At 41.2% G+C, this 26,751-nt stretch overlaps 1 protein-coding gene across 4 annotated transcripts in view; it reads left to right on the top strand.

The window, feature by feature from the left end:
• Nucleotides 1–26,751, top strand: part of babam2 (BRISC and BRCA1 A complex member 2) — an 88,529-nt gene that overhangs the window by 7,379 nt on the left and 54,399 nt on the right. For all 4 annotated transcript variants that reach the window (XM_076108216.1, XM_076108218.1, XM_076108217.1 and 1 more), the window contains exons 4-6: nucleotides 90–184; nucleotides 20,055–20,249; nucleotides 22,373–22,447. In XM_076108216.1, the coding sequence (XP_075964331.1) occupies nucleotides 90–184; nucleotides 20,055–20,249; nucleotides 22,373–22,447 (365 nt within the window). The remainder of the gene's footprint in view (nucleotides 1–89; nucleotides 185–20,054; nucleotides 20,250–22,372; nucleotides 22,448–26,751) is intronic.

Consider the following 26,751-nt stretch of genomic DNA (forward strand, 5'->3'; position numbering starts at 1 on the left):
ATGACATGTAAGCAAAGTCAACTTTTTGAATTCATGTCCTCCATATCAATCTTCAATCAGCTGATCATTTTTTCCTTCTTTCCTCCCAGGGGATATCATATTCAATGCACAGTATCCAGAATTGCCACCAGATTTTATTTTTGGAGAGGATGCCGAGTTTCTCCCTGAACCCTCAGAGCTACCGGTGAGTATCTACACTCGTGTGAGAATCATTCATTGCGAGTTTTTTTCTTTCTTAATTAGAAATGTGGTTTATTTTACATTAAATGTAAATGCTTTATTTGACTACTCTTTTGCACAAGAAAAACAAATTTACCACATGATTTGTTTTTGTTCTTTTCCACTTGTTAAAAGCCAGATCTTTTCATTCATTTGCCACATTACATGGTTCTCTTATGTGGTCCTAAATGTCAGACAGATGCGTCAAATTGCCGATCATAACTTCACTGATTCCAGTAGCCGGAGGGAGTTGAAGCAGTGCCACATACACACATAAGCAGCTTTGCCACTGGACAAAAAAAACCTCTGACATCTGGCTTTTGTCTTCAGTGGGAAAGGTTATAATCAGCATTCATTCCCGAGACAAATGACACTTGTAGTCACGGGTGTTTATCCGCTCCAGCTCCGATCGGCAGCGATGGAAACATGACATGAAACATGACATGGGTGGATACGCTCATTTTCGTCTCTTGCTATGACTGCTATGGCGACTCGTTGTCACCAGGTTGTCGTACAAGACATGTCATACAGTTTTGCCAAAAACTAAATTATACTCACCAAGCTTTCTGGTCGCTTAGCAGCAGCTGAGTTGTGGCGAGGTACAGTGTGTGTACTGGTAGCTCCGTTAGCTGTTAGCAGTAAGCCAAACACTCCTTACAAAACAATACAAGTGAGCCAACTATCAGTGATGTACGCTACCAATGGGCTGTAAAGCGTCATAAAACACACTTTGTTCAAACTTCAAAACAAGCGACGATGTATGCAGTCAATGGCCGAGGTGCAGCAGCGTGTGCACTAGTAGTTCTGTTAGCCGTAAGTGGTTAGCCAAACACACCGTCCCCAACAATAAAAGTGTGCCGCAGAGCAACAGCCGATAAGGTATGCACCAGTACTGGTAGTTCCGTTAGCTGCTAGCCAAACACAATTCATTTTGTTAGCTATTGGCCAAACACATCGCAAACTGTTATACCTCGACTGTGTCTCTTGACGCAGAGTAGCAGATAGGGGTCAGAGACTCACTCAGCTGTGTTATCACTAGGTTCAGAGTAGTGAGTGAGGAGTCGGCAGGCAGTAGAAAACAGGCAATAAAATAAAAAGTTTGAGTCGGAGGTCCTTGAGCATGCAGCCAATAACTGGGCATCCAAAATAGGATGCAGTTTACTGCAGCAGAATGCGAGATTTACCGTGGACAGACACAGAGCTACGCACGTGACCGATCATCTGATCCTGCTGGTGGGGATAAAAAGTAGTAACCGCCCTAACATTTCCAGTGGCCTCCATGATGCTTTCTACTGTTTACTAACCCTGTTTTCAGAACAGAAAGACATACTTGTCTACTGGCAATGAGAAAGAAGTTAATCGCCTGTCTTTATCTCTTTTTTTGGTAGGAAGACGGTATTTGTTACAGCAAACTAGCAACCATGTGTGTGCACTGTTAAATGGCTAGAAATGTCTCAATAATCGGCTGTTGTATTTAATTATGCCATAAACTCTGTTTTGACTTACTAGTTATCTGCACACCTGATTATCTCTGTGAAGCCATGATTCTCTGGCCAGCTAGCCTAAACAGGATGAAGGGACTGTACTAGTTTGTGTAGGACATGCGTCAGTGTTGTAGAACTCGAGATCGGTCTTGAGTCAAAGAGAACTCAGGATTTTATTTCAAGATAGGGGATATCACTAAAGTGCCTGTGCATTGTCTGATTTATTTGTTAACATCATTACTTTGATAGCTCATAGAAAACAAATGGAACTTCCCCCACATACAATTCACCTCTTGCAATGCCTTTTGATTATTTTATCATTTCACATGGTACACTTATACATTCACATATATACAGTGTACATGGCACTGAATGAATAGGAATGTGAAAGTGGATCTTTCAGATTCGTTTAAAGGTGTGTTTTGTATGTTCCACATTTAAGTGCGTCATGCAGTGTGGGACTCGCACTGGTCTGGTCTTGTGTCAGTTTTAATACACTTGGTAATGACTTGGTCTCGGTTTAGGTGGTCTGGACTACAACACTGACATGCATGTGAACCAGCACTTGTATGATTGGCATTGACTTCATGGTTAATGCTAGGCTTCCAGGAAATGTACCTGCAGGGGAAATGCATAGAATCTTAGTTTGTATAACTTTTTCAACATTAAGATCTTTGTTTCCAAAGAACTTGTTTCCAATGTTGACATAACTTTTAACTTTAACCAGAAATGTTGATATAAAAGTATCTAGACTTAAATAATTGTATGTCTAGTATGAGAACTGGTTTTCTCGGACTGATTGCATCAGCACTGTCTAGTTTCAAATGGGGTGTGGTTTTAATGTTTGTATGGTATTACAAGCTGCCACTCCACAAAAAAGTGGTTACGACATGACCACATGTTCCAGATAATGTGCCTGCATTTTGTAATCACACTTAATTTGCAATCCTTAACAATTACTTTAATGGTCAGATCCTGCTATTTATTTTTCAACATTAGAAAGGAATACTCTGTAAACATGTTCTGGTAATTTTACAAATGGGTTACTTAACAGAGGTATTCTAAAATCTAGGAATAACACATCTCCAATATAATCAAAGAAAATATTGGTCTTGTTACGAAACCTCTCATTTATTTTTGTATGTTCTTTCTTGTCGGGCACTTAGGTTCCTCTCAATACTTTATACTTTATATTTTAAGTCAAACGTAGCAACAACAAAATGTGCATCTCTGTCTGCCCAAATGTAGAAATCTGTCACAGAAGCTTGAATGTTAGTGATTCCTAATTTTCAGTGCAATTGTTGGATACATAAAGATTTTGCATTTGTGCGTGAAAAAATTCATATGAAAAAAAGTATTTGAAAAAAAAGAATGGAAAAATGCAATGCAAATGTATTCAACGTTCAAGTAAAATAGTGATGATGACAGATATTACTGATAATAAACCCCTGTAATAAAAGAAAACATTAAATGTAAAAATAAAAATGAGTAAATACACACACACATGCACAAGAAAATAATAGAAGGAAAAAACAAACAAACACATGTGTATCAGACATAGACAGTCAGAAACGGTTTATTGTCAAGTATGTTACACATACAAGACATTTGCCCTGGTGATTGGTATGTGACATATATAGAAACATATAAACATACAATAGCAATAGTAAAATACAATTGGAAAATATGAAAATGTACAATAAAATATGGTAAACAAACAAGTTAGAGTTTGTTAAAATAAGTTGCAGCATTCAGCATCCCCTCATCATTTAGGCAACACTCCATAACACTAATGGAGGATGTGCGTGCAAAAGCTGTCACAAGTTATCCCTGCACCCATATGTTTGAACGTGCAATATCTGCACATGGCAACTATGGTATGGCTCAGGTTAGGGAAAGATAGGCAAGTAAAATATTGCTTGGTTAGGGTTAGACAACTAAAACACAAGTCTGTGACAGACTCAAACTCCCGTGTCCTTCATGAAAGTCCGTTGTGGTACACGTCCATCCACCACCCAGACCTCTACACCCTTCTGCTTCTCAACGTATAGGGCACCCAACTTCCTGTATTGAATGTTGGCATTGAACTCAAACCATTTGGTGCAGAATTTTTCAATTTGTACATAATTCCTGGGGATACTAGGCTAAACTAAACATTTTTATCCTATTAAATCTAAACATAGACTGTATAAAAATAATTGAACGTGGCCACCGTGACATCACCCTTTGGTTTGTGGACTACCTTTTCGAAGCCTTGCGTTTGGCATTTTGGCTTTCACCATCTTGATTTTTTGGAGTCAAAAACATGCTTAGAACAAAGTGTACTTACCAGTAAAAACATTGGCCGACTCCTTAGTGTCTTTTACTACAACAGAACACTGAAAAACGCCCTAAAGCGTACTCTGATTATCGTCTATTTGACTCGACATGGACCATCATTTACTAAATGAACATCATGCTGTATTGAAGAAGACTTGAAACTAGAGATTGAGACCATAAACTCATGTTTACAATGTTTACTGAGGTAATAAATCAAGAGAGAAGTAGAGTCATTTTCTCAATCGGAGGAGTCGCCCCCTGATGGCCATTAGAGAGAATGCAAGTTTGAGGCACTTTTGCATTGGCGCCACTTTTCAGACCAGGAGGTTGACCCTTGGCTCTAAACCAATCAAATAAAATGCCTTGTGTAATATTGACTAGGAAATGAATGTCCTTTTGCTGTTATCGAATCAGTACAGTGTACACTAGGGAGATTATTAGGCCTCGGCAGAGATCTGCAGTCTATTGAGCACTTCCTTGTTGTTAAGTTACTACCATGCAGTTATCCAGTGCTATTTTTGAAGCCGCCTGGCACGTAGAAGCTAAATTCCCCTGCTTGTGTCAGAGTCTGGGAGAAGAGAGGGGAGTATTGCTCACCGTCTCGCAAAATCCAGCTGTGCACATAAGGGGAAGTACCTCTGCTGAGCCAGTGCTCGGCCGCCCAGACGCATGTTTATTTTCCTCATATTCTCGACGTGTTTTGCTGTTCATGCTCTCATAATCCTCCTCCATCTGTCTCTCAGCCTGAGATCCTCCTCTCCTACTCACTCCTTTTTTCCCTCTACGTTTTCAGTAAGTACAACCCCCTCTAACTCTTAAAAACGCTCAGTTCCCAGCAAGTCCTTCATTTCCCCCATATCTCCTGAGAAATGTTTACCTGATATCAGCACTGGCAGTGTGAACTTAGAAAGAATCTTTTCATAACAAAGGGACAAAGTGTATTGATACAATAATTCTGCTAATTAATGACAATAAGGATGTTATTGTGTGCTACAGGTGATGAAAAGGCTGTTAATAGATCAAATCCATAGGAAGTAAGTACTCTTCAGTTTTGGCCCTCACAAGTAATCTGTTTCTAGACTTTGCTGTCCATCGGGGGTAAACATTAGGCTCATTTTAGGTCCTCTGTCAGTGGCTGGTTGAATTCTTGATGTCTCAGCAACACACAGCTCTTGTTTACAGCCGGCCAAGGGTATCATTAGCTGCTCTGTTTGGCCTCGTTGTTTTTCCCTGCTGTCACCAGGCCTCGAGTAGGTTAGTTGTCCATGCTTCTGTTTAGACAGAGAAATGTAAAAAATGACAGGACTTAAAAACATGATACATCCACAGTCAACCCTGCATGGTACAGTGTCCATGTTGGAAATGTTATTTTTAAGTTTATGTTAAGTTTTGACTTTCAGCATGGTTTGGGTTTGAGCGAGATCAAAGCTGTTTGCAAGTTCTCATATTTAGATTTTGTGTAAGCCGCATCAATATTTATTTTGTGAGTTAGCCAAGCTACAAAATGAAACAGTTATCTGGGTAAGTTGAATTGCAAGCCATGGTCACTCAGATATAATCAAGAGGAACCACTACCGGGAGGAGAAGGAGGACTCATCTTAACACTTTGTCCGTTTAGTTTAAAAAATGTAGTATTGTCATATTTTATAGTGTTATAAGAGAGATTTAAAAATTCAGTATAGTATACAAATGTGTTTTTTTAACATTTCAATTATATACTGTAAAAATATCTAATACAGCTCTGCCAAATAGTTTTTTTTTGGAGTTGTATGCCCCTCTGTATAATTTGGAGTTAGCAAGAATGGCGGTCAGTAACAGTCTTGTGTTAGCTGCCCGTGAATGTCCTTTTCCAGTCTTGCACCTTGTAGTTAGATATCTGCTGAGTGCTGACCAACAGCTGAGGCTAGCAGATGATAAACAATAGTCGGATATTTTTTAATTATATCACATTATCAAGGTCTCCAGCAGCTGCTTAATCTGTCAGTCTATGAATTTTTTAACATTAGCTCGTCTCCCAAAGGAGAGACTGAGAGCTGTCGACGTAATCAATTCAGAGGATATGTTATCTTTAGCTTTAATTACCACATGTGACTTACCAGCAGTTTGCTATAATTACCATAAGTGGAAAACTGTGTTAATTCTAAATATAAAAAGACTTTAGAATGTAATGATTAGAGTAATAAATTAGTTTTGTGTATCCCAGTAATGTAGTTATTATTAGTAAATATGAACTACAGGAAATTGGTCTGGTGTCCCGATGGACTTTGTTACCTTCAAGCCGATCTCTTCATCACCCATCGTCTATCGGTCTGACAGCGATAAGCCTCTGGGGGTGAGGGGCTATATTTCTGGGGCTCCAGTGTAGCCAATGGATACGCTGCTCATTGTTTACAGATCGATCAGCAACTTAAGGTGCGGGGCTGGTGTTGGAGTTGAAAGACAACATGTGTGTGACTAGATTGTTTAAGAAGTAGCCAGTTTTCAAACTGGTTTCAAACCAATACAAAGCTAAATCATCGTCAGACGATAGCCGGTTGGTTCCCAGATTGCATTTCGGCCAGTGCATTCTGTGTCTTTTGCCATTTACCTGCCGAAAACCAGAACGCTTTCAATACCAAAAGCTTGTGTCCGTGGCCTACAGAGTCTGCAAATGACTGCAGAATTTGTTCGTAGAGATTACCTTCAGGTAAAACACTGATAACATATTTGTCAGTGACATGAAAAGGGAGCACTTTCTCACCCTGTTTTTGTTATCCATACACAATGTTGTAATTTCTGGAAAATTTCAACAGTAATATTACATATACTGTATGTCTGAAATAACATGTCTATTATACATTCTCATAGGATTCGGATATTATTTTGACCTTCCAAAACTCCTGCCTCAAACAAAAGAACATGAAATACTGCAACAACAATAAATCTTCAAACCTTGATGATGAAGTGATTATTAGGAAAAGCCCAGTAAACATTTGAACCACAATGCATGAGTATGGAAAAGACTTGAATACCCCAGCTGAATGACGAGAGGCCACATGTCCCTCAGATATTCAATTCCATGAGCCGTGGAATATGAGCAAAGTCTGCCACGAATTTATTGAGGTTCACTGTTGCATTGGTGCTATGGTGCAAGGGTTCACTGTAAGTGCAAATGCAGGCTGAATGGCATCCAGATCGTGGCTAATTGGCCACCAGGGCAGCCCCCTACCTCAGTGTTTTGATATATAAGACTTGTTTTTAACTGACCACTCATCTTAACCCTCGCTCTAGCTTGATGAATCTAATGCTGGTAGGGCTTGCGGAAAGGCATCTGCCGGTCTAATGGGTTTATTTTGGGTAGAGAGGGAGCCATTGTTCTTTTTTAAAAACGGAAATAAATCTTGAATTGGAACTTTAATCATTACTTAACCACTCTGACATATTTATAGCTCTCCAAAGTAAAGATTTAATTGGTTCCAGTCAGCAATTAAAAGGCGGCGTGTGAGGGATTACTTAACTGTGGTGAACATGTAGAGACTTTAAAGTTTTAAATAGTATAGAACATGCAATGTTGATTTTACCATGGGAACTAAATGAATGATGTTGGACTGTCGAAGTCTAGGCTTAGTGCAGGGTAGCCCAGGGTAGTCCAACTCAGTTTCCAGTAAGGACTCATCGTCTAATACAACAGCCCTTCAAGGGCAGGAAATGTCTGAAACTAGTACAAAATGTCGTCCAACCTTCTCTAAAGAGAAAAGGTTTTATACGTCTTGTGAATGGCCACAGTTGAAAATGTGGCAAAAAGCCTGTACATTAAGTGGTTTGGAAATTTTGTTTTGCGAAAAAGGACGTGATGTCATGATTGTGACATGGTTATGAAGAGATATTGATCAGAGCAATCGCAAAGTATTAACAGTGTATGAACTAGATGCTGCAGTCTGTAGTCTGGTGGTGTGATATTTGTGCTAATTACTAAACATGGTGGTGAAACATGTCAGAACTAGAAGCGCACTCGGAAAGCGTAGACGTCCGCCAAGGCCATGCCCTATCTCGCAATGTTAATGAAAGTAAAAAACAAATTGTGTATCTGCCCCGTGATCCGGATCCATTCCAAAGTGTAATGGGTTCTTCCTTGGCTCATGCTACACCCTTCATTAAATAGAGGGCCAGTCATTTTTCTGTAATCCTGCTGAAATAAAATAAAATAAACGAAATCATGACCTCCTGAGTTTCAGACACTATTTGACAAGCACTTCACTCAAGCATGCTTACAGCTCGACCGACTCCAGATTTTTGAAGCCGATATTGGTATTCGGGAGGTTAAAAAATCTGATTATAATATATTGTCTGGTGTCTATTTCTTTTTAGTAACCCTTAACAAACGATCTTGATACAGATACCTTAGTTGTTTTGTCTTTTTTGATTGTGACCAATGTACTAAGCACATTTTACCAGTGGCGGGCCGTGCATTTTATACCTGGGCCTTCACTGCTGTCCTGCAGCTGAAATACCACCTAATAACCTCATGATGGCGCCACAGCTACGGTTATTATTCGTTTCTAGGGGTGTAACAATACACGTATTCGTATTAAACCGTTCGGTATGCGGTTTACAAACCGAACAATACGTTTGAATAATACTAGTGCATTTGGAAAATGCAGAAGCTTAAATTGTAGGAAATATAATGTTTTCTGCTTTCACGTAGGAGACAACGGGCTGTGTGACCTCTGACCCCGGAACAAAAAAACAAAAACAAAAAACAGCTGAGGCACCGCACTTCTGGGAGGCTACGCTAAACTAGCTTAACGGGAAAACAACAGCAGCGCATTCTGCTACACACTCGAGGGCTATTCAGATATTAGATGTAAAAAAACAAACCAAATGCTGTTCACTTAAAGACATACTCCATCCTTCTTTCTTTGTTAACAAAGAGTTTAATCCCACGGTTAAATCCCAACTCACAAATCCGTTTCTCCTCCTTCAGCCATTGAGTGTTAAAAAAACAAAGCTAGGTTAAAAAAAAAATCTACACCAAGCAAAATACCAAAAATGTCAATTTCTTCCATATCTTTCAATTTGAACTCTTACTACTCCGACTGAGCTTTGCTGGCTATGTTAAGTTTCGTTTCACGATACTCACGTGCTCGCCCACTGACCAATCACAGCGCACACTGAACCTCACTGCAGTGCTGCGCCTGAAAACTGAGCTGCACGTAATGCTGACGTAGTTGTAGGCCAGCTAGCAGCCTCTGGCACGTCAAAGAATACGCCCAACATGTCAAACTAAAGATCTGATTGGTTGAAGACTATGACAATCAACAATATCGTCCCCATTCACTTAAACTGCAAAGGGATTCACTTGTGAGTCTGCAGGCCTCGGGCCTCTCTTCTTACCTAGAGACACAGAGGTGAAATCTGATTGGATAAAAGCTCTACTTAAAACAAGCTGCACTGGAAGCAGAGCAACTGAGGAAGACAGTAGCTGTGCAATGAGAAAATAAGATAATGGGGAAAATAATTTTATAAATTATGATACATGTAGTGTATTTAAGAAAAATTATTAAATTATAAAATAGATAGAAATAGACTTTGTGATTCTGTTTAGGCCAGCAGAGAAGGCCTTGCTGGCCCTGACGGCCCACCACTGCATTTTACAGTGTAAAATGACCTTGTCAGTACTCTATGATGGACAAACTATGTAATGCTGGCTACTGATCTATTTCCACACTGTTTCCACTATGGCTTATCAGTGGCAACACACCCTATTCCAGTCGATACAACAGGCTAATTGTGATAAAGCCCAGTGGAGAGGAGTTTGGCAAGATGTGTGTTCACCAAACTTAGTGACAGGAATACAACAAAGTAGATCTACCCACAAGTTGCTGGGAAAAATGATTAGATATGAGGAAATGACAGAGGCCAGATAAGAGGAAGGTGGGGAGCAATACTACTTAAATCTCTTAAGTAGGACATGTATGTTGCATAACAAGGAAATATTTTTTCTTCCCAAATTCAGTAAATGATGACTATAGAGTTTCATTTGAACCAACCGTTTTATACAAATATTTCCATTAAATGATATTTGTGTTTGAAGTAAAAATAAGTTAGTACTTAATTCAGTATATACACACTGCAGCTTGTCTGGATATGATCGTTATGATGGCTAATTTTACTTGTTTTTGCTTTTTTCATTTTGTGATTTTGATGTAATCATAAATTGTCTGCCTCTTGTGATTTGTGAGACACACCGTACACACCCACATATGTTCAGTGAGTTAAGGTATTGCAATTGTGCAAAACGAAACAATATGAGAAACCATTCTATGGCAAATGTTAACAAAAAATGAATGAAATAGCACTTCTTAATATATGTCCTTACTTTCATTAATGCCATAACAATTACATTTGTTTTTCAAATCTTGAATCATTCCATTAGATCCAATATTTATTTATATTATTATCAGCATTGTGTGTCGGCTAATGTTGTTGAACTAAACTATGTTCCCATTCACTTAAATATATGAACATTTTGAAGGTATACTGTAGGTATTTGAAAAGCTTTGGAAGTGACAGAATTTGATTAAACTTCCACAGTTTTGACGCTCGCATGAGGTGGTTTTTGCAAACATTTAACTGACATGACTGATCAGCTGTTTTTGCTGTCTTCTCGGATATTTCTATAATGTGCAAATGCTTGTCTTTGTTTCCAGAACAATTAAAACTTGCCCAATTGAAACATATTTCTGAAGACCTCTCTCCATTTTTCTATCGTAGATGGCCAAGGCGTCTTGTTTTCTTTCCGGTTCGCAACTAGTAACTAAGCTAGCTAGCAAGACTTCAGGACAACACTGGCAGCTTATGACTTGATGAATGTTGTTTGGACTGCGGCAAATAAAAAAAATGTGAATTGCAAATAACATTCCGATATTTTATATATTATTATAAATTATAATGATACAAATTTCAGAATGATCTTTTGAATGTTTCAGCTACATTATCCCCCAGTTATAAGCCTACTCTTATATTAATTTAATATTTTAATGCATGCAAGGCATTTAAAGTACAACTCTGTCATTGAACAGACTTTACTACTTGGTTCTTGTGATACCTCATTGATATTGACTTATATGTAGCCAGCACATAGGCCAGAGAACACTGAATACTATCTGTCTTTTACTGTAAGATAAGGTTAAGTACACCGTGTTCTACTCTCCTCATACTACTATTTGTCTGCCCCTCTGTCCCCTTCTTTGTGCCTAATGTATCATTTGTCTGGTCTAGACTTGTCCGGTGATGCGTGCAGGCACTAAACATTTTGGGAGTTCCCCAGTGTTTAGCATCTTTCTCAGTCCGTGTGTATGCACCCGGGACCTGGGGTTAGCCTCTATGGCCTCTCTAGATACAGCATCAACATGTTTCCACTTATCCTTCCTGCAGTACATTGCTGTGTGGAATAGGGGCAGGCTCTACGCTGGAAACTCCAGAAATGGTCTCTATTGTATTGTTTGGATTTGTTGTTGTTTGGCTCTGTTCCCCCAACTGGACAGCCATTAATTGACTGAATTTAGAGCTAAATAAATAAATAAACTATTTAATTATTATTAGTTGATTAAAATGTGTCAATATACAGACATCCTCAACTAGAAAGGTGGACCCCCCCCCCCCCCCCCCCCCAGACACCAGGCTGTAAGGCGTCTTGAAACTAAATTATTCAAACTTCAAAACAAGCAGCTATGTACGCAGACAATTGCCTCAAAGTCATCGAATAAGACGCCAAGCTGCCCTCGTAGCTGCGGCTGAATGGCGGCGATGTACTCAGCAGTCTGTGCACTGGTAGTTCCGTTAGCTGTTAGCCAAACATACCATCCAAAACAATAAAAGAGGGCTGTTTTCCACCAGCTGTGTCTCTGGCCGCAGAGAAGCAGCTGGGGTTCAGTGATGCACTCAGCTGTGTTGTCACTGGTGATCCCTACCAGCCTACCAGTTAAGAGTTGTGAGTGACAAATCAGCAGACAGTCAATGGCAGTATAAAACCGGTAATAAAAGGTGTTTTTAGAATGTGTGAGTCATCGTAACCACAAGAGGTCCTCGAGCATGCAGCCATGCAATCCATTTGCCCAATACATTTTCTTAATCTAGATCCACTTTGAGAATTGAGCCATTCTAGTGTATGCTTGCAAATATATTAAACATGTGCAAAGATTTATTGTTATGTGTTATACTTCTGCATACCAAGGGGAATACAGAATACAGATATACTGTCTGAAAAACCCATACTTTAACTAATTTATGTTAATCTTGGTTAGCATACGAGGCTATTTTGAATGTGACCAACTCACCAGTGTACTACTGTTATCTCCCCCCTTTGATTTAGTCAAGGCTTTTCTATTTGCAGTGGGGCGATGTCCCAAAATTTCAAGAGTATTGACTGGTTGTCTTGTAAAATCTGGGATGTGGACGTTGCCAGCATTAAAACATTGTATTAAAGCTTTAAAGTGTGATGACGTCCCATGTTTCTTATCAACAACAAATACCATGAACTGATTACTAAAGTACTAAGTACTAAAACACATCAATAAGCCACACCGTTGTACTGGATGACATGTTCCTTAATGAGCACGGCCACTGTAGATTCATTTTTTACAATCACAAATTGTATATTAATCCGCCACTGAAAAAAATCCACAACTAACGACAAATTACTCCTGTTTGAGTAACTTTCGTTCAAAGCTGCAGGGCCAAGCTGTTTTAGGAAATGATTTAGCCTTTTTGAAATAAACGTAACTGTATATTTGTGACCCGTTTTAAAATGTTAATGTGTTCAGTAGGAGCCAATGGGTTGTGTCTTGAGGGCCATTGATAGGGTAGGGATGTTAGAAAGTGTAGTGAGAAGGACAAACGCCTTTTCATTGGATTGCCAGTCATTCATCCTGCTCTCTTAGATGAAAATAATTGTTTACTTTTCCACTACTTTTAGAAAATGAAGACGCCTCAGAGAAGTGCCTCAGACAATGAGACATTGTTTGTAGTTTAGATATCAGGACAACTCCCACTAAGAACATTGAGTGTAAAGCCAATCTAAGCACTATTCTGTTTAGGAAGAGGAAACATTCCCGACTTCACGTTACCCTGAATGCCAAGCATTGGTGAGCGCTTCCTATCTGCTGCTCCAGCTCGTCCCCTGTTACTGTTCTAACAATGGACCTCAGAAGGCCCATAAAGCAGGATTATGTCAACCTGGGCATAGCATACCAACTGTTGCTCCTGCTTCCTTCCCGCTGTAGGGAATAATGCATTCCAGCTTTTATTAGAGTTTATTATTGGCAGGGCTCACTGACAGCTCTGTGAATGCTTTTAGCAGACAGGCTATTGTTTGCTACCAGGGATGGCTGGTGGAAAGGAGTTTGGCGATTCTTAAACACCAGCTGATGGATAGGAGAAAACAAGAGACCTAAGTGCCAGACTAAGATGAGACAATAGTATCAGCCCTCCTAGTGTTTGGTACTAGGCTAAAGAAGTTACTGAACCACATTCAAAGTAGTCAGAAAAGTGCTATTTCTGTCAACAAGTTGTACTGTGTTGGACACAAATGGCACAGATCACAGTAAAAAAAAAAAAAACACTGGGCTGAGAATGCCAAGTGTCTTAAACACATGACAAGAGCAATTTAGCATGATCTTAGACTTGGCACTCTCCAGGGGCAAAACAGGGTGTGAGCCCACACTTGAATTAAAGACTAACAGAGATTAATTTAATACTTGGGAGTTTTTTAATGCCTCACACTTTCAAGTCGACAGCGATTTATTGGATCAGGTTGCCAGCATCTATAAAAATCATATTTAAGACGTAAAAACAAATATCTTCTCTTGGCCTATATAATTATCTTGCATTTTACAGATGCCAGTCCCTCTCTCATTGGCCTACGATAAATATTGGATCAGAGATGGTACAGACGGATGGCACAAGAAGACATAATTCTGTCAACTTGGGTCTATTCAGTGTGAAGATGCCTAATTTAGGTGTACATTTTGTTCTTAAAGGAAACACGTTTTTTTTGTTGAGTTCTTCCTTTATCATCAACACATTTACAATACTTCAGAAATCACTGTTTCGTAACAAATGTCTATTCATTTGATGCAATAAGTTGCACACTGAGTAGTTTTGTCTATATTCAAACAATACTACATGGTAAGTTGTTATTAGCAGTGCTAGTGGCGTGGTTCTAGGGCTGCCAGTCTGTTTGTCCGTCCACTACATTGGTTCAAACTGAAAAATCTATACACCTATTGGATGGATGGCTGTGGAATGTGCTGCAGATATTTAAGGCCCCGAAAGGTTATACTCTAATGACTGTTGTGATCCTCTGACCTTTCCTCTAGCGCCACCAGCAGGCTGACGTTTGTGGTTCAGAGTGAATTTATTTGACTATAAAATGGATTGCCTTGAAATTTGTATTCCGTTCATGTTCCCCACACGAGGAATGCGAGGAACATAAAACAAAAAAATGTCAACTGTGAAATTTTCTACAGATATTCAAGTTCCCTTGAGGTTTGAGCGTCTTTGGTGATCCTCTTGCTGTTAATCTAGAGGTAAACGTTTTTGATTTGTGACCATATACCTGCAAAACTAATGCCATTCCCATCAGCTAAACTAAGATGGTGAACATGCTAAACTTTATACCTGCTAAACATCAACGTGTTACCATTGTTACTGTGAGTATGTTGGCATGCTGATGTTAGCATCACTGTGCCCAAGTGCAGCCTCGGACCACTAGCCCGGCTGTAGACTCTGAGGCCACATCCACACTGCACACCAGGGGCGCGTTTTTTTCGTGCGATTAATTTCCACGTTGTTAGAACTGTTGTTTTTGTCTCGAGTACTTTAGCAAACAACACAAATATAACGGGAAAAAGCGACATACTTTTTGGCGGAAAAACAACGCAGATCTTTTGAGTTCTTGCACTGCGAATAAAGGCATCAACCTATCATGTTGTGCAGAAAAGTAGAGTAGCGCCTTATGAAACAGCAGGGAGGCTCCGTAGTCTGAACCAAGCCAGCAAACTAAATATCTCCTTTCACCCTTGACGAGGGCAGCGCAGACCAGATCCACTCTTCCCGTTCTTACCTTTCACAATAAAAGCCCTAGACATATATTCTCAGGCATGTATTTTGCTTTTTTCGCATCGTTTATTTGTCACACACACGGGCTGTGAAGGCTCTAATACATTTTCACTGCGCAGCATATTAGAAATCGGAGACAATCCCCATGCACTCGAGCATTTTAGCACCATTTCAGAAATATTGTCCGACCATACTAAGACACCTGAAAATGCATTGCCATTTACCTAAAATGGGCACCTGCGTACAGATTGTCTACTCTGAGGTTGGTTGCTTATTTGCAGACAATATTATTGAGGAAGAACACTATAAATTGCAGAACTGCACAGCAGCTGCTAGCATACACAACAAGGTCAGCAACCCCTGTAATTGGTTATCCATGTTGAATTAACTACTGGCAGTCGAGGCTGATGTTTGTTTTCTTTCGTAAAAGTCCTGTGATAGGGGCGTGACGAATCAGGGAATGACACGTAGTGACTGATACGACCCAATCAGGAACCGGATGTGGGTGTCTGCGTCACTGTTTTTTAAAAGTCTCCATTTCCAAAGGCAAAACGGAAGTAACTGGGTGTTCAAACCAAGACGGGGTCAGCAGTATTTTCAAACCTCTCAGAAAACGCCGGAGTAGTGTGGACGCTAGTTGAACCGTGGCAGAAGTTAGGCACGAAAACATTCACACGGACGTAGCCTATATCTCTTGTTCATAACTGACTGTAGATTTCTAAGTAAAGTTCTTAGAAAGTCATCAGGCCTAGTTGGCTAATTTGACTTTCTTATTTTGCAAGAAAGCGGTTTAAAATATTTGGCCATGTATCACATGTGCATTCACTTGACTACACATTTCCTTCATTTTATTCATTTTCCTTGAAGAAAAAATTATTTGATTCATTTTTTTTTTTTTTTTATTAATATTTAAAATGAATTTGATTTTAGTAAATGAATCACTAGACAGGAGAACGTGTGTGTATGTGTGTTCAAAGACATGGTGTTCTGTAACATTCATGTCAACCAACTGTGCTATTTCGACTTTTTTTGGACACGCTGCTACATGAATACCACAGATGCTAAATGGTAATCCAATATATTTTTAATGTGCAGTTTTTAACATTGATATTGAATCAATAATAATAATAATAGTATCTAAAGGTAATACGATTATACGTCGCTTCCCTTACACATATGTGCTCTTTTCAAATAAGGGAAGTATCAGTGATTTGCGAATTAGAGACGACAGGTTTTATCATAAGCCAAGTTTAGGCTTAATCATTTGACACAGGTTTAACCAGTGTGTTGTGTCAAGATAATTGGATTACAAGGTCCAGATTGATCCGGGGAGTATTGTCGAGGGCTTCGATATCTACCCCCTGTGGATAAAGCCCGAAGAAAGATGTTCTTTCCATACAGAATGATCGAGAGGGCATGTAGAAGGAATTTCTTCTTTTCAGATTATTTCATCAAACGTTAAATCTTGACTCTCAAATAGCCTAGATTTGCTAGATGCTATTGCATCTTTTGTTTGTTTTTTTTATGCATCAAATGTGTACATTTTCCGCAGGGCTTATCCTATTCATGAAAAAAAACACATAGATTTGTTTTGGCACATACAGCCTTCAGTAGAGCGTATAAAATCAATTCAGTGAAGAGTCTGCATACAGACTCGCATGTCTGCACACGCACACACGTTGCAACACACGGCCATTGCTTCTTTGGCTCAGTGCTTTTCACAATCTCTGCCTCTGTTCGACCAATGCTTCGCTGCGGCATTCGAGTGCTACCTTGTTAACTCAGAGACAGTACAATACAAGACAGACCACAGCAGTGTTTTTTTTGTTTTTTTTACCGACAGTGACCCGGGTCTGTCTGTCAGTCGCGGATCTTTTAACGGCTACTGTATTGGCCGATATCAAGAGCTGTTTTATATGTTGGAAAGATAACTTTTATGGGGAGAAATAAACTGAAAACGTGTCAGATATGACATGAAGCCCACTTTAAAAATCAGCTGTTTCGCAAAGTTTTAGCCCACACTGCATGTCTTTGTCATGGAGTGGAGAATCCCCATCTGCCATCTCCCGGTCTCGAATTCCGAGATTATTGTCAGGAGTTAATTACATGCCGATATTTTCAGAATCCACGGCCCTCATTATGTGTTTGGAGCCTCCCTGATGTCCGACCCTACAGAGACTGTCAGAGCCCAGTTCCACTGATAGCGATAGTTTGTCTAAAATAAAATGGAGCAAATGGGGTTAACTACTGAGTGTGAGTAAACCTTCACTATACACACTTGAGGGAGTGTTTCTCCTGCACATCTCTCCGAAACACACAGGAACATTTCTTGTTCCTGTGCTTTATCTGGTATGTGCTGTACCATTTATCCAGCAATAAAGTTGTACTGCAGCTCTTCTCACGTGTTTTAGGATAAAAGTTAAGTTTTGTTTACAGTCTTCACTGTTGAGCTTTGTTCGTATTGGCACTCCACAGAGGAGTCAATTATTACATGCATTATAAAGAAACAAAGGTTGATTTTTTTTAAGACCACCTGTTTCTTAAGCATTTAAAAAGGAATTGGCCTTCTTTGTATAATGCCTTGCCATGTAAATAGATCTTTTCTCTGTGACAGTCATGTCATGGCATCAATGGCGTGCACAGCTCGCGCCGGCTTCACCACGTCGAGTGTACACTTAGCTTTCCCTCCCACTGAAACAAGTCTCAAGCCTGTTATCTTTGGCCTTGGCCTACTTGCTTGAGCTTTGTAGCCCCCCCCCCCCCCCCCCTCACTCTCCTACTTCTGATCTCTCCTCCTTGCCTCTCCTCCTCCTCCTCCAGTGGAGTTTGGCTGATATTCTGTGTCACAATCCTGACACAGCACTTCCTCAGTCTCTCCTCAGTTTCAGCTCGCTCCTGCCCCGGAGCGCTGACTGTCTCTTTTGGACAATGCCCATCCTTGTTTGCGTCGACCTCTCGTTTCGGGAATCCCGGCATTGCTGGTAACCACCGGTGGATCGGGACGATGAGGTCACTGTCTCTGTTTAGACCCCAAGCCCCCACCTTCTTCTCTCCCATGGCAAGAGGGGGTGTTGCTCTAAAACAATGGAAGCTTTCTCCATCACAGGGCCAATATGGGCTGCCAGACGAAGACAGGAAGACGAGTGAACAAAAAGACAGACAGTCAGGGAGACGAGCTAATGCAAGTCAAAGACGGCTTTTGCCTTGACACCTTCATGTAATGGTTATTAATGCTTACAGTCTTACTAATCCTTCCTCCCACTCAGTGCACACTAAAATTGCTCCCTGTTCCGATTTGCTCATCATTTAAGTTGACCTGTAATTAATTACCTTGAGTGTTACGGAAAGGCAAAGGCAGCTACGCGTTCACTTCCGCTTCGTAGTTCTGTCATCAGGCTGCAACAGTTTGAGTCTGCAAAGCGGCGTTCCACTTTCAGAATGAGTCGGGGAAGGAAGCACTTTCACTTTTCAACACAACCCAAAACTACTGATAAAGAGACTCACTACCTCTTTGTTTAATCTCAAACACTGTCGCCATCATCTCCATCCTCCATTTCTCCAAAATGACGTGTTTCAAATGTAAAAAGGTAGCGATTGTGTAAAAAAAAAAAAAAAAAAAAAAAAACTCTTCAAAGAGGGAGCATGAATCTCTTTAAATTAACAAACCCAGTCATCTCCAAGTCCAAACAGTGCAGCAAACTCATTAAGCCGGTGAACGTTTTGTATTTATTTTGTTGTGGTTGTGTTTTGATTTGCGTGCTGAACTCCCCCACTACAAAGCTTGCACAGCATTCATTCCCCAAGAACTCGGCCATCCATCTGTCTTTATTAGACCTGACATGTTGCCTGCAATTTGTTTTTTCCACACGGTGATGTTCACATTAATTATATGTGTTTTATTCCTCGCGCATCAATGGACGGGTTCCCCTTAAAGAGTGGAAAAACTTCCATGTGGTAGAATGAGCCCTGTAGAGAATCACTCCTGGTCGGTTCTGCTTACTCATATGTGACAAGTGCATATGATTGTAGTTTGTTTTTTTCCTGTAAATTTGCATATTGCTTCCAGGCTTCGGTCGGTCGGTCGAGTGCTGTTGGGGATTGCTGAAGTAGAGATTGTGGGAGTGAAAGTCTGTTGACGTGCAAGATACACAAAATGTTTTGAGCTTTTCTAAATGATTGCACCATGTGTGCGGTGTATATCCCCATGCTGCAAACAACCCAATGCACCCTTTTCAAAAATCTATATCTATCAATCAGTATGGCCACAGAGGACAGAAAAGGATCTGTACTTTTCCATGTCAATCTAAATCTCCGTGGAAACAGGACATCCTTTAGCACAACCCTGTTCCTTCTGATCTGGTAATGGGAAGTACCGCTTGTCAGGATTAGGCTATTACTGTGGCATTTGTTTTTTTCTTCTTCCTGGCACAATCCTTTTTTCTTCTACCGTGGTCTTCCTAACTCTCCCTAGTACTCCTGTGTTCTATCCGCTCTACTACTATTTATTAATTCCCAACCGTTCCTCAAACTTATCTCAAGTGTCATTCAGAACTATAATTGGTTGTTGAAATTGATCAGCCCTTTGGAGCTTGTCATATAACCACCATGTATGCCAGTGAGTTCACATTCCATGTTTGAGTGCTGTTTACCTTTCTTTAATACGGGAAACAAATGAGTGGTCCTCGGTCAAGAGAGCTGGTAGTCATCCACAGCACTACGGATGTGACCTTCGACTAGTATGTTTTATCAGGATGTTGCCATTGACATTTTGAAATCTTAAAGGGACAGTTTGTCCCAAAATCAAAAACACATATTTCTTTTCCTTTTACCTGTTATTTTTGCTTTGTTGATTTTACATTCTAACATGTCGTTCACATGTTTAAACTAACAACGGATGCCGTGTCTCATGTCTCTCTTTATGCCTCCTCTCAGCACTTGGTCCAGTGGGATGCTGGGGATCCAGAATGCTTGCTGCAGCTGGTGAAGGAGCTCCTCCAGCAGTACCACCACTACCAATGCCAGCGTCTGCGCGAAAGCTCCAGGCTGCTCTTCGAGTATGACAGTCTGCTGGAGGATCCCAACTACGGCCGCAACATGGAGATTTATGCCGGACGCAAGAACAGCTGGGTAGGCAACTGTTGAACGACGTTCTGTTGGTGACGTCGTGTGTTGGACAGGAACACTGTTCACATGCTGTTCCTATCGCTATGTCAGTCTTGAGTTTAGAACATAACTACTTGTGATACCGTCTCATCTCAACATTTAGCCATCACATGAGCGAGGATTGACTTTTCCTTATTCTACTGTGCCACTATTTATTAAGTGTCTTTTCATAGAATCCAGTTATTATACATAATCACACTCAATTTTGTATGCAGTCCTCAGAAGACAATTCCATAGGAAATAGCATGGAATAAAACTTCCTGTTTGCCTGTACAAAGGAACTAGTGTCAGACGAGTCAGAATCATGTGTTCCGGATTTTTATTTTGGCCAGTCCCAATATGCACATGATTTTCAGATCACTGTGCCATCACATTTTGATCTGTGTGTCTCAGTCAAGACACATTCTTGAGGACAAGATTACAATAACTCATGATCATTACGAAACGCAATATTGTGCTTACCCTACGTTGTACATTGCAAGCATGTTAGTTGGTTTGGAACATCATGCCGCATCAATGTGCATGTCATTAACGAAAGCAGACCTTTCAGTCGTTCTGAAAAGTTTCTATTATTTCAGAGCGTGTGTGTTTGAACACAAACATGTTGACATAAAATGAAGCGGGAACCTAATGAAAGCGATGATGAACCAAACTGCCTAGCGCTATGTTTTTTTGCTCCATATGTCACAGCTGGACATATCAGGTACAACAGTGTCTCAGAGTTTACAGAGGGACGTGGCCTGATAGTTGAATGTACATGGCACAAGCAATATAACTGCAATGTCATTTCCTGTCTCCCTGTACTCTAGCAGCTGTCCAACTAAATAGGCAAGAAATACCATAAACAAAAATACGCTGAGGGAATGTTCTCAATGAGCTGCCCATTTCCAAACCACATCGTGGCTTTTGCAAAACAGAAGATAAGAGACAAAGTTTTGTAAGTTTTGACCGATTAGGTTGTTAGTGGGGGTTTTGGAGCAGCAACCAGAAGGTGCCCTGAGAAGGTGGAAGTTTTTCTGAAGTCAATAACCACATCTTTTAGAAATGCTTATCCCAGAAAGTGATCATCACAGCACTGTGCAAGATTACTGACCACAGGCCCACGTGATGACTCACGCCCATGAAGCAGACTGACAATAACTGTATCATCTGCACATTTCAGAATGTGCCTGTCCTGGTAGTGTCTTCTACAGTCGTTGATGTAGAATAGGGACAGGACACAAGCCCGTGGGGAGCCAGGACAAATGCTGCTTAGACAGAACACCATTCACTCTGACCCTTTGAGTTCTACAAGTACAGAAGTAGCTTGTAACTCTCTAGCTTCTATCTTTCTCTTGTAATATGACAGGTTGGCATATTTTGTTGAGCTAAAGCACATTCCTAATCCCAAAACTAAATGTGGCAACTGCTACCAAAACTCAGGTTTTGCAAGCCATCCTCACCGTATAATCGTCAGCTTATTGCGACACATATTTACGTTTGTTGCTAGGCGGCGATCATGACGGGAGTAAAGGAGGAAGTCAGGTGACGTAGTATAAAGAGCGACAAAGTCCACGTAGGGAGGTGGTCAGGGTGCAACGATGGGTCAAACTAACAGGACAGGACTTTCACCCAGGAGACAGCTGTTGGTGTCCCGTGTGAAACGAGTTCAAGTTACGGAACGTCAACGTCAAGTACAACGTCAACGTACAACGTCAAGTACAAAACCTAGTATCTTTGTCACATACTTATTTAACAAACATGCTTATTTTAACCCAAAACAAGATCTTTTGTTGAACCTAACCAAGTAGTTCCTTTTCACAACGTTAACCACGTGTTTACAACATATGTTGTTTTGGTTGTCAGTGGCAAATGCCTTATTCTTTCGTGTAGGTATGAGGACGTGTTTGGTATTGTATTTGCCCAACATTTAGAATTTTTCTAACGAAACCCAGCCCTATGGTTTTTGATAGTGATTCTATCTGCACACTGTACATTTTATACATATCGTATATGTACGCATTCTTTTTTTTTTTTTTTACACCAAAACGCATCATTCTTTGTTCCTGTATGACCCGTATGTTGAAACCCTGTTCCTTGTTCACCAGACGGGAGAGTTCTCAGCCCGTTTCCTTCTCAAGCTACCGGGGGACTTCAGCAACATCCCCGTCTATCTCCTTAAGGTAATTAACCACCGACCCCCCCTGTACACATTGTGACTCTTGATCAATGTACACTCCTGCATCGCATTATGTCCACGCATGCAAGTTGCAGACGTGCTGCAGACTTAAAAGTCTCAAAGTAGATTTTGTCTCCTTCCTTAAGATGTAAATTGACTGTTCTTCTGTTTGCATTCTGCACTTCTGTGCTTCTTATTTGTTTACATGTGTACGTGTTCACATGTTTTTGGCACGCGTGCAACGGTAATAGCAGGGTTTATTTAAATGAACTGCACAGTGTGTGTGTGTGTGTGCGTGTGCGTGTGCGTGTGCGTGCGCGCGCACGGACTCCGGTCTTGGGGGGGCTGTGAGTTGACTAATCAGCAAGCCGTCACTCTCGATCTGCTCTGAGCCGCGTCGTGTCTGGAGGCAGCTTAGCCCGAGCTCTCGCTCTCGCTCTCTCTCTCTCTTGCTCCCGCTCTCTCTCGCTCTCTCATCAGTGATTGCCTTAACCCCTCTCTCCCACTCCCTCCCTTATCTCCAGTTCTCTTTTCACTCTCTGCCACCCCCCTCCCTCGTCTTGGACTGCCTGCATGCTGGAGGCCCTGGCTCTCTGGCCTTTTCCAGCCCGGCTTGGTGTTTGTGGAGGGAAATGATGGTAAACATAAGGGGAACGGCAACCGTCGTCAGCCTCACATCAGCCTCCAGTATCCCCATGTTTCTCAAAAAACTTTGTCTCACTCTCTGCAGCCTTTGAGTGGACTCATCCAGTGTCTAAGTTCTATTTCACAGCCGCATTGCTGGTCGTGATAGAATTTTTATTTATTTAAAAAAAAAATGTACCTGTGGGTCTCGAGGCAGGAACGGTTCTACACTCAGCCCCGGGGGGAGCTCCATTATGACATTATTTTTTTCCAAACAAGCATGCTGTCACTTACTGGCGGTTTCTATGGAAAGGCTTTCAAAGTGGAGGCTGACACCGTTAACCAGTGGGCGGTGGTAGCTACTGACACAATGTTGTCAAATAAGAACTCCCTGTAATATTTAGTGATTTCATTAGAGACGAAGTCTCGGATAAGGATGTACATTTCTGTCACCCTAATCACATCATGTGTTCTTTGCCTCACACACACACACACACACACACACACACACACACACACACACACACTCGCAGTATTGTGCTGCATCTGGCAGCTTGGGTATACATAGTATCACCATGGGAGCACTGGAAGACTGAGAAAGAGTATCGACTCGCAGAGAGGAAAGTAATGAACATCAGCCCACACCTTGTCCTCCTACGCATTACAGGGGAACGGGATTAGGCAGCGTATAGGCTGGACTCTAAGAACACAAATGCGCTGCACACCAAACCGATGACCTGAATTTTCAGATTGACGGTCGTCGTGCAATTACTTCTGTCAGTGAGGACGCTTGTCTGAAGTCAATTCTTCTTGTCCATTGCACGTTTCTGCATAGGAAGTAATTCCATACTGTTGAAGTGCAATTACTCCACTCCTACAGTACTTCCTGACTGAGCAGACATACATATATATTGTGGCATCACAAGGGGCCAGGCGGTAGATGGGTGCTACATTCCCTTTAATGATCAGCAGCCACATCACAAAATGGCCAACGAGGCACAAACTACAGCTCCCAGAAGGCCTCACCAGTCACCCAGGTGTGGGTGTTTAAGTCACCTAATTAAGACAGGAGGAGAGGAGAGAGGAGAACACACGGCTGGAGGGAGCCCGGAGAACTAACCTGGACTGGAGAACTGCGTAGATTAAAGTTCCAAACCAGACGGAGGAAAAGGCCGAGGACACTCTGAGTTGAGTTTTTTTGTCGAATACTGTTCTGCTTAACGAACCATTATCTCCGCTTGGACGCTTTTTGTTTGTTTTGGACTTTTTTTTGATAAAGAGACGTACCTGAGTTGCCGTAGTGACTTCTCACGACTATACAATATACATATGCATATATAGATTGCAGATTGTGGCTGCAAACATGATGAAAACAGCAGTGCACATCTGCACAATTCCACTTGAACAGCACCATTTACTTAGTAGACTTGGCAGTTTTTAAGTTGAGTTATTTCATCTGCTGTGCAAAAGAGCACCAACACAGACAGAGAAACACAGTCGTCGTCCGGCGAAGAAAGTTTAACCTGGCTCAACTTTTTTCCATAAGGCACTGCAGGGCTCCAAATATTTCTGTGTAAAGCATTGGTGGTTTGTAACTTTTAAAATGACATAAACCCAAAACACCAGTTGGTGTATTCGTCCTTCTTTCTCGGGCACTTCCGTGACAGCCAGATCTGACTCTGTCTGGAAGGCTCTTTTCCTGGATTGTAGGCGTAACCAGGATGTGGAGAGCCAGCCAGTATATTTTGGGCTTCAATAGATCCCGCACCAAACATTTTCACCCCCGAGTTTTAAAATAAATACAAAAGCTGAACATATTTAAACAGTTTATTATATTTTGAATGACATTTTATTGTTAGTAATGGGCTGTGCACATAACATAATTAGTGCATGTTAAGCTGAGAATTGTGTGCACAGCTCAAAGTTTACTTGCACTACCATGTAATATGCAGGTGGTATTTTGGGCCCTGCATTGCGATGTAATCTGGCAAGGCGCTGTGTTGGCCAGATATCAAAAAATTCATGTTCTTGGTAGATTATATGAATGCAGATTTCTACTGTAAGATAAAGATAAAGTCATGGTCACAGTGTCCTGTCTCATAGTATTATGAATGTCTTATAATGTGTAATTATTATGTGCAGTGCTTTGAGGTCTGATCAGCGCTCAGATTGATCTCGGAGGAGAGATGTTTTACTTAAATTGAACTACCTCCATCATACTTCATCTCCCCGCTTGTAGCCCCCTTTGCATTATTTTAACACACGGCTGTTTACGGTCTGAACGCCCACTAAGTCCTCAAAATGAGCTATGTCCTGTTCAATAGCAGGTTCGTCTTTAAAAAACCACACACAATTTAAAAAAAGGATTCTTTTCAGACGGAATACAAGCCATCAGCCAGGTACTGTAGGTAGAGGTCAGACTGTTGACCCTGATTTGAATCAACCTCCTCATCAAATCCGTGGATGTCCTTGCTTGAGGAGGGGAGGGTTGGCACTGAAGCGGAAATCTGTTCAGACACGGGCTACTCTGCACTGCTAGTGGAATGCCGAGATGTTGCTGGTGGGCGCAGAGCTGTGGAGGACGACTGTTACCTGGAGCGAGGCATCCGCGTGGTCTGAGCTCACCACAGTGGACATGTTTACCTTCCTGCATGCACTACCCAGCCTCGGGGAGGGGGGAGGAATGCAAGTTTATTCTTTTTTTTAATTTTTTTTTATTATTTTAAAGGGGGCAGCCCGTTATAGTCAAAATGGAAGAGTGGGAAGGGCACTGAAAGTGGAAGGACAGTGAATGCACACAGATGGATGTTGGCAGTTTTCTCCCTCTTTAAAGGGCGTGCTGTCCTCTCGGCCACCGCTTTAGTGTCTCATCCTTTGATCGTACCTTGACCTCTGGGCTGTCACCCATTTGAAGTGGCTCTCACTCTTATCTTCTCATTCAGCATTGGCCTTTGACCTACTGCTCTATAGGATATTTGTTCCTCTCGCTGAGGTCTTTTCAACCCGGTTGGTTGCAGTACAGTGTGTCGTTTGGTATGGTCTACTTAACACATCCATTCTGGATGGGCATAAGAGATGAAGGAAACGTATACCATACTCTAGATGTGTTGTGGCAGAAAACGTACTACACACCCCTAATTCTACTAGTTGGGCAATAAATCTATTTTATTGATTAATTCAAATTCATGGTTTTATTTTCACTTAACGGGTAATTACGGCACCAAACTGCTACCGCTCCCATGGTTCATAGTAAACGTGCGGGTTCTCTTCAGACCACAGACTGTATAGAAGAAGCGGGCTCAGTGTCCGTGACGTCACCCATTGGTTTGTGGACTGCCATTTGGAAGCCTCGAGGTTCTGACAACCACAAGTGACACAAGAAGGTGGAGGGTGACTGTGGCTCAGTGGTAGAGCACGGTCGTCCTTCAATCAGAGGATCGGTGGTTCGATCCCCTGCTCCACTAGTCCATGTCCATGTGTCCTTGGGCAAGAAATTGAACCCCAATCATGAGTATGAATGATTCGTTAGAGTCCTGATGGGTGAATGATGACATGTAGTGGTCAGAAGACTAGAAAAGTGCTATACAATACGAATATACGAATGCTGAATAAGACATTTATATAATGAACATTTATGAACTGAAAACACACTGAGACGAAAACATGGACAAGTTCCAGACCGGA

This window comes from Anarhichas minor, unplaced genomic scaffold (genome assembly GCF_050575085.1).
Source record: "Anarhichas minor isolate MPS153535 unplaced genomic scaffold, ASM5057508v1 ptg000040l, whole genome shotgun sequence".
NCBI lineage: Eukaryota > Metazoa > Chordata > Actinopteri > Perciformes > Anarhichadidae > Anarhichas > Anarhichas minor.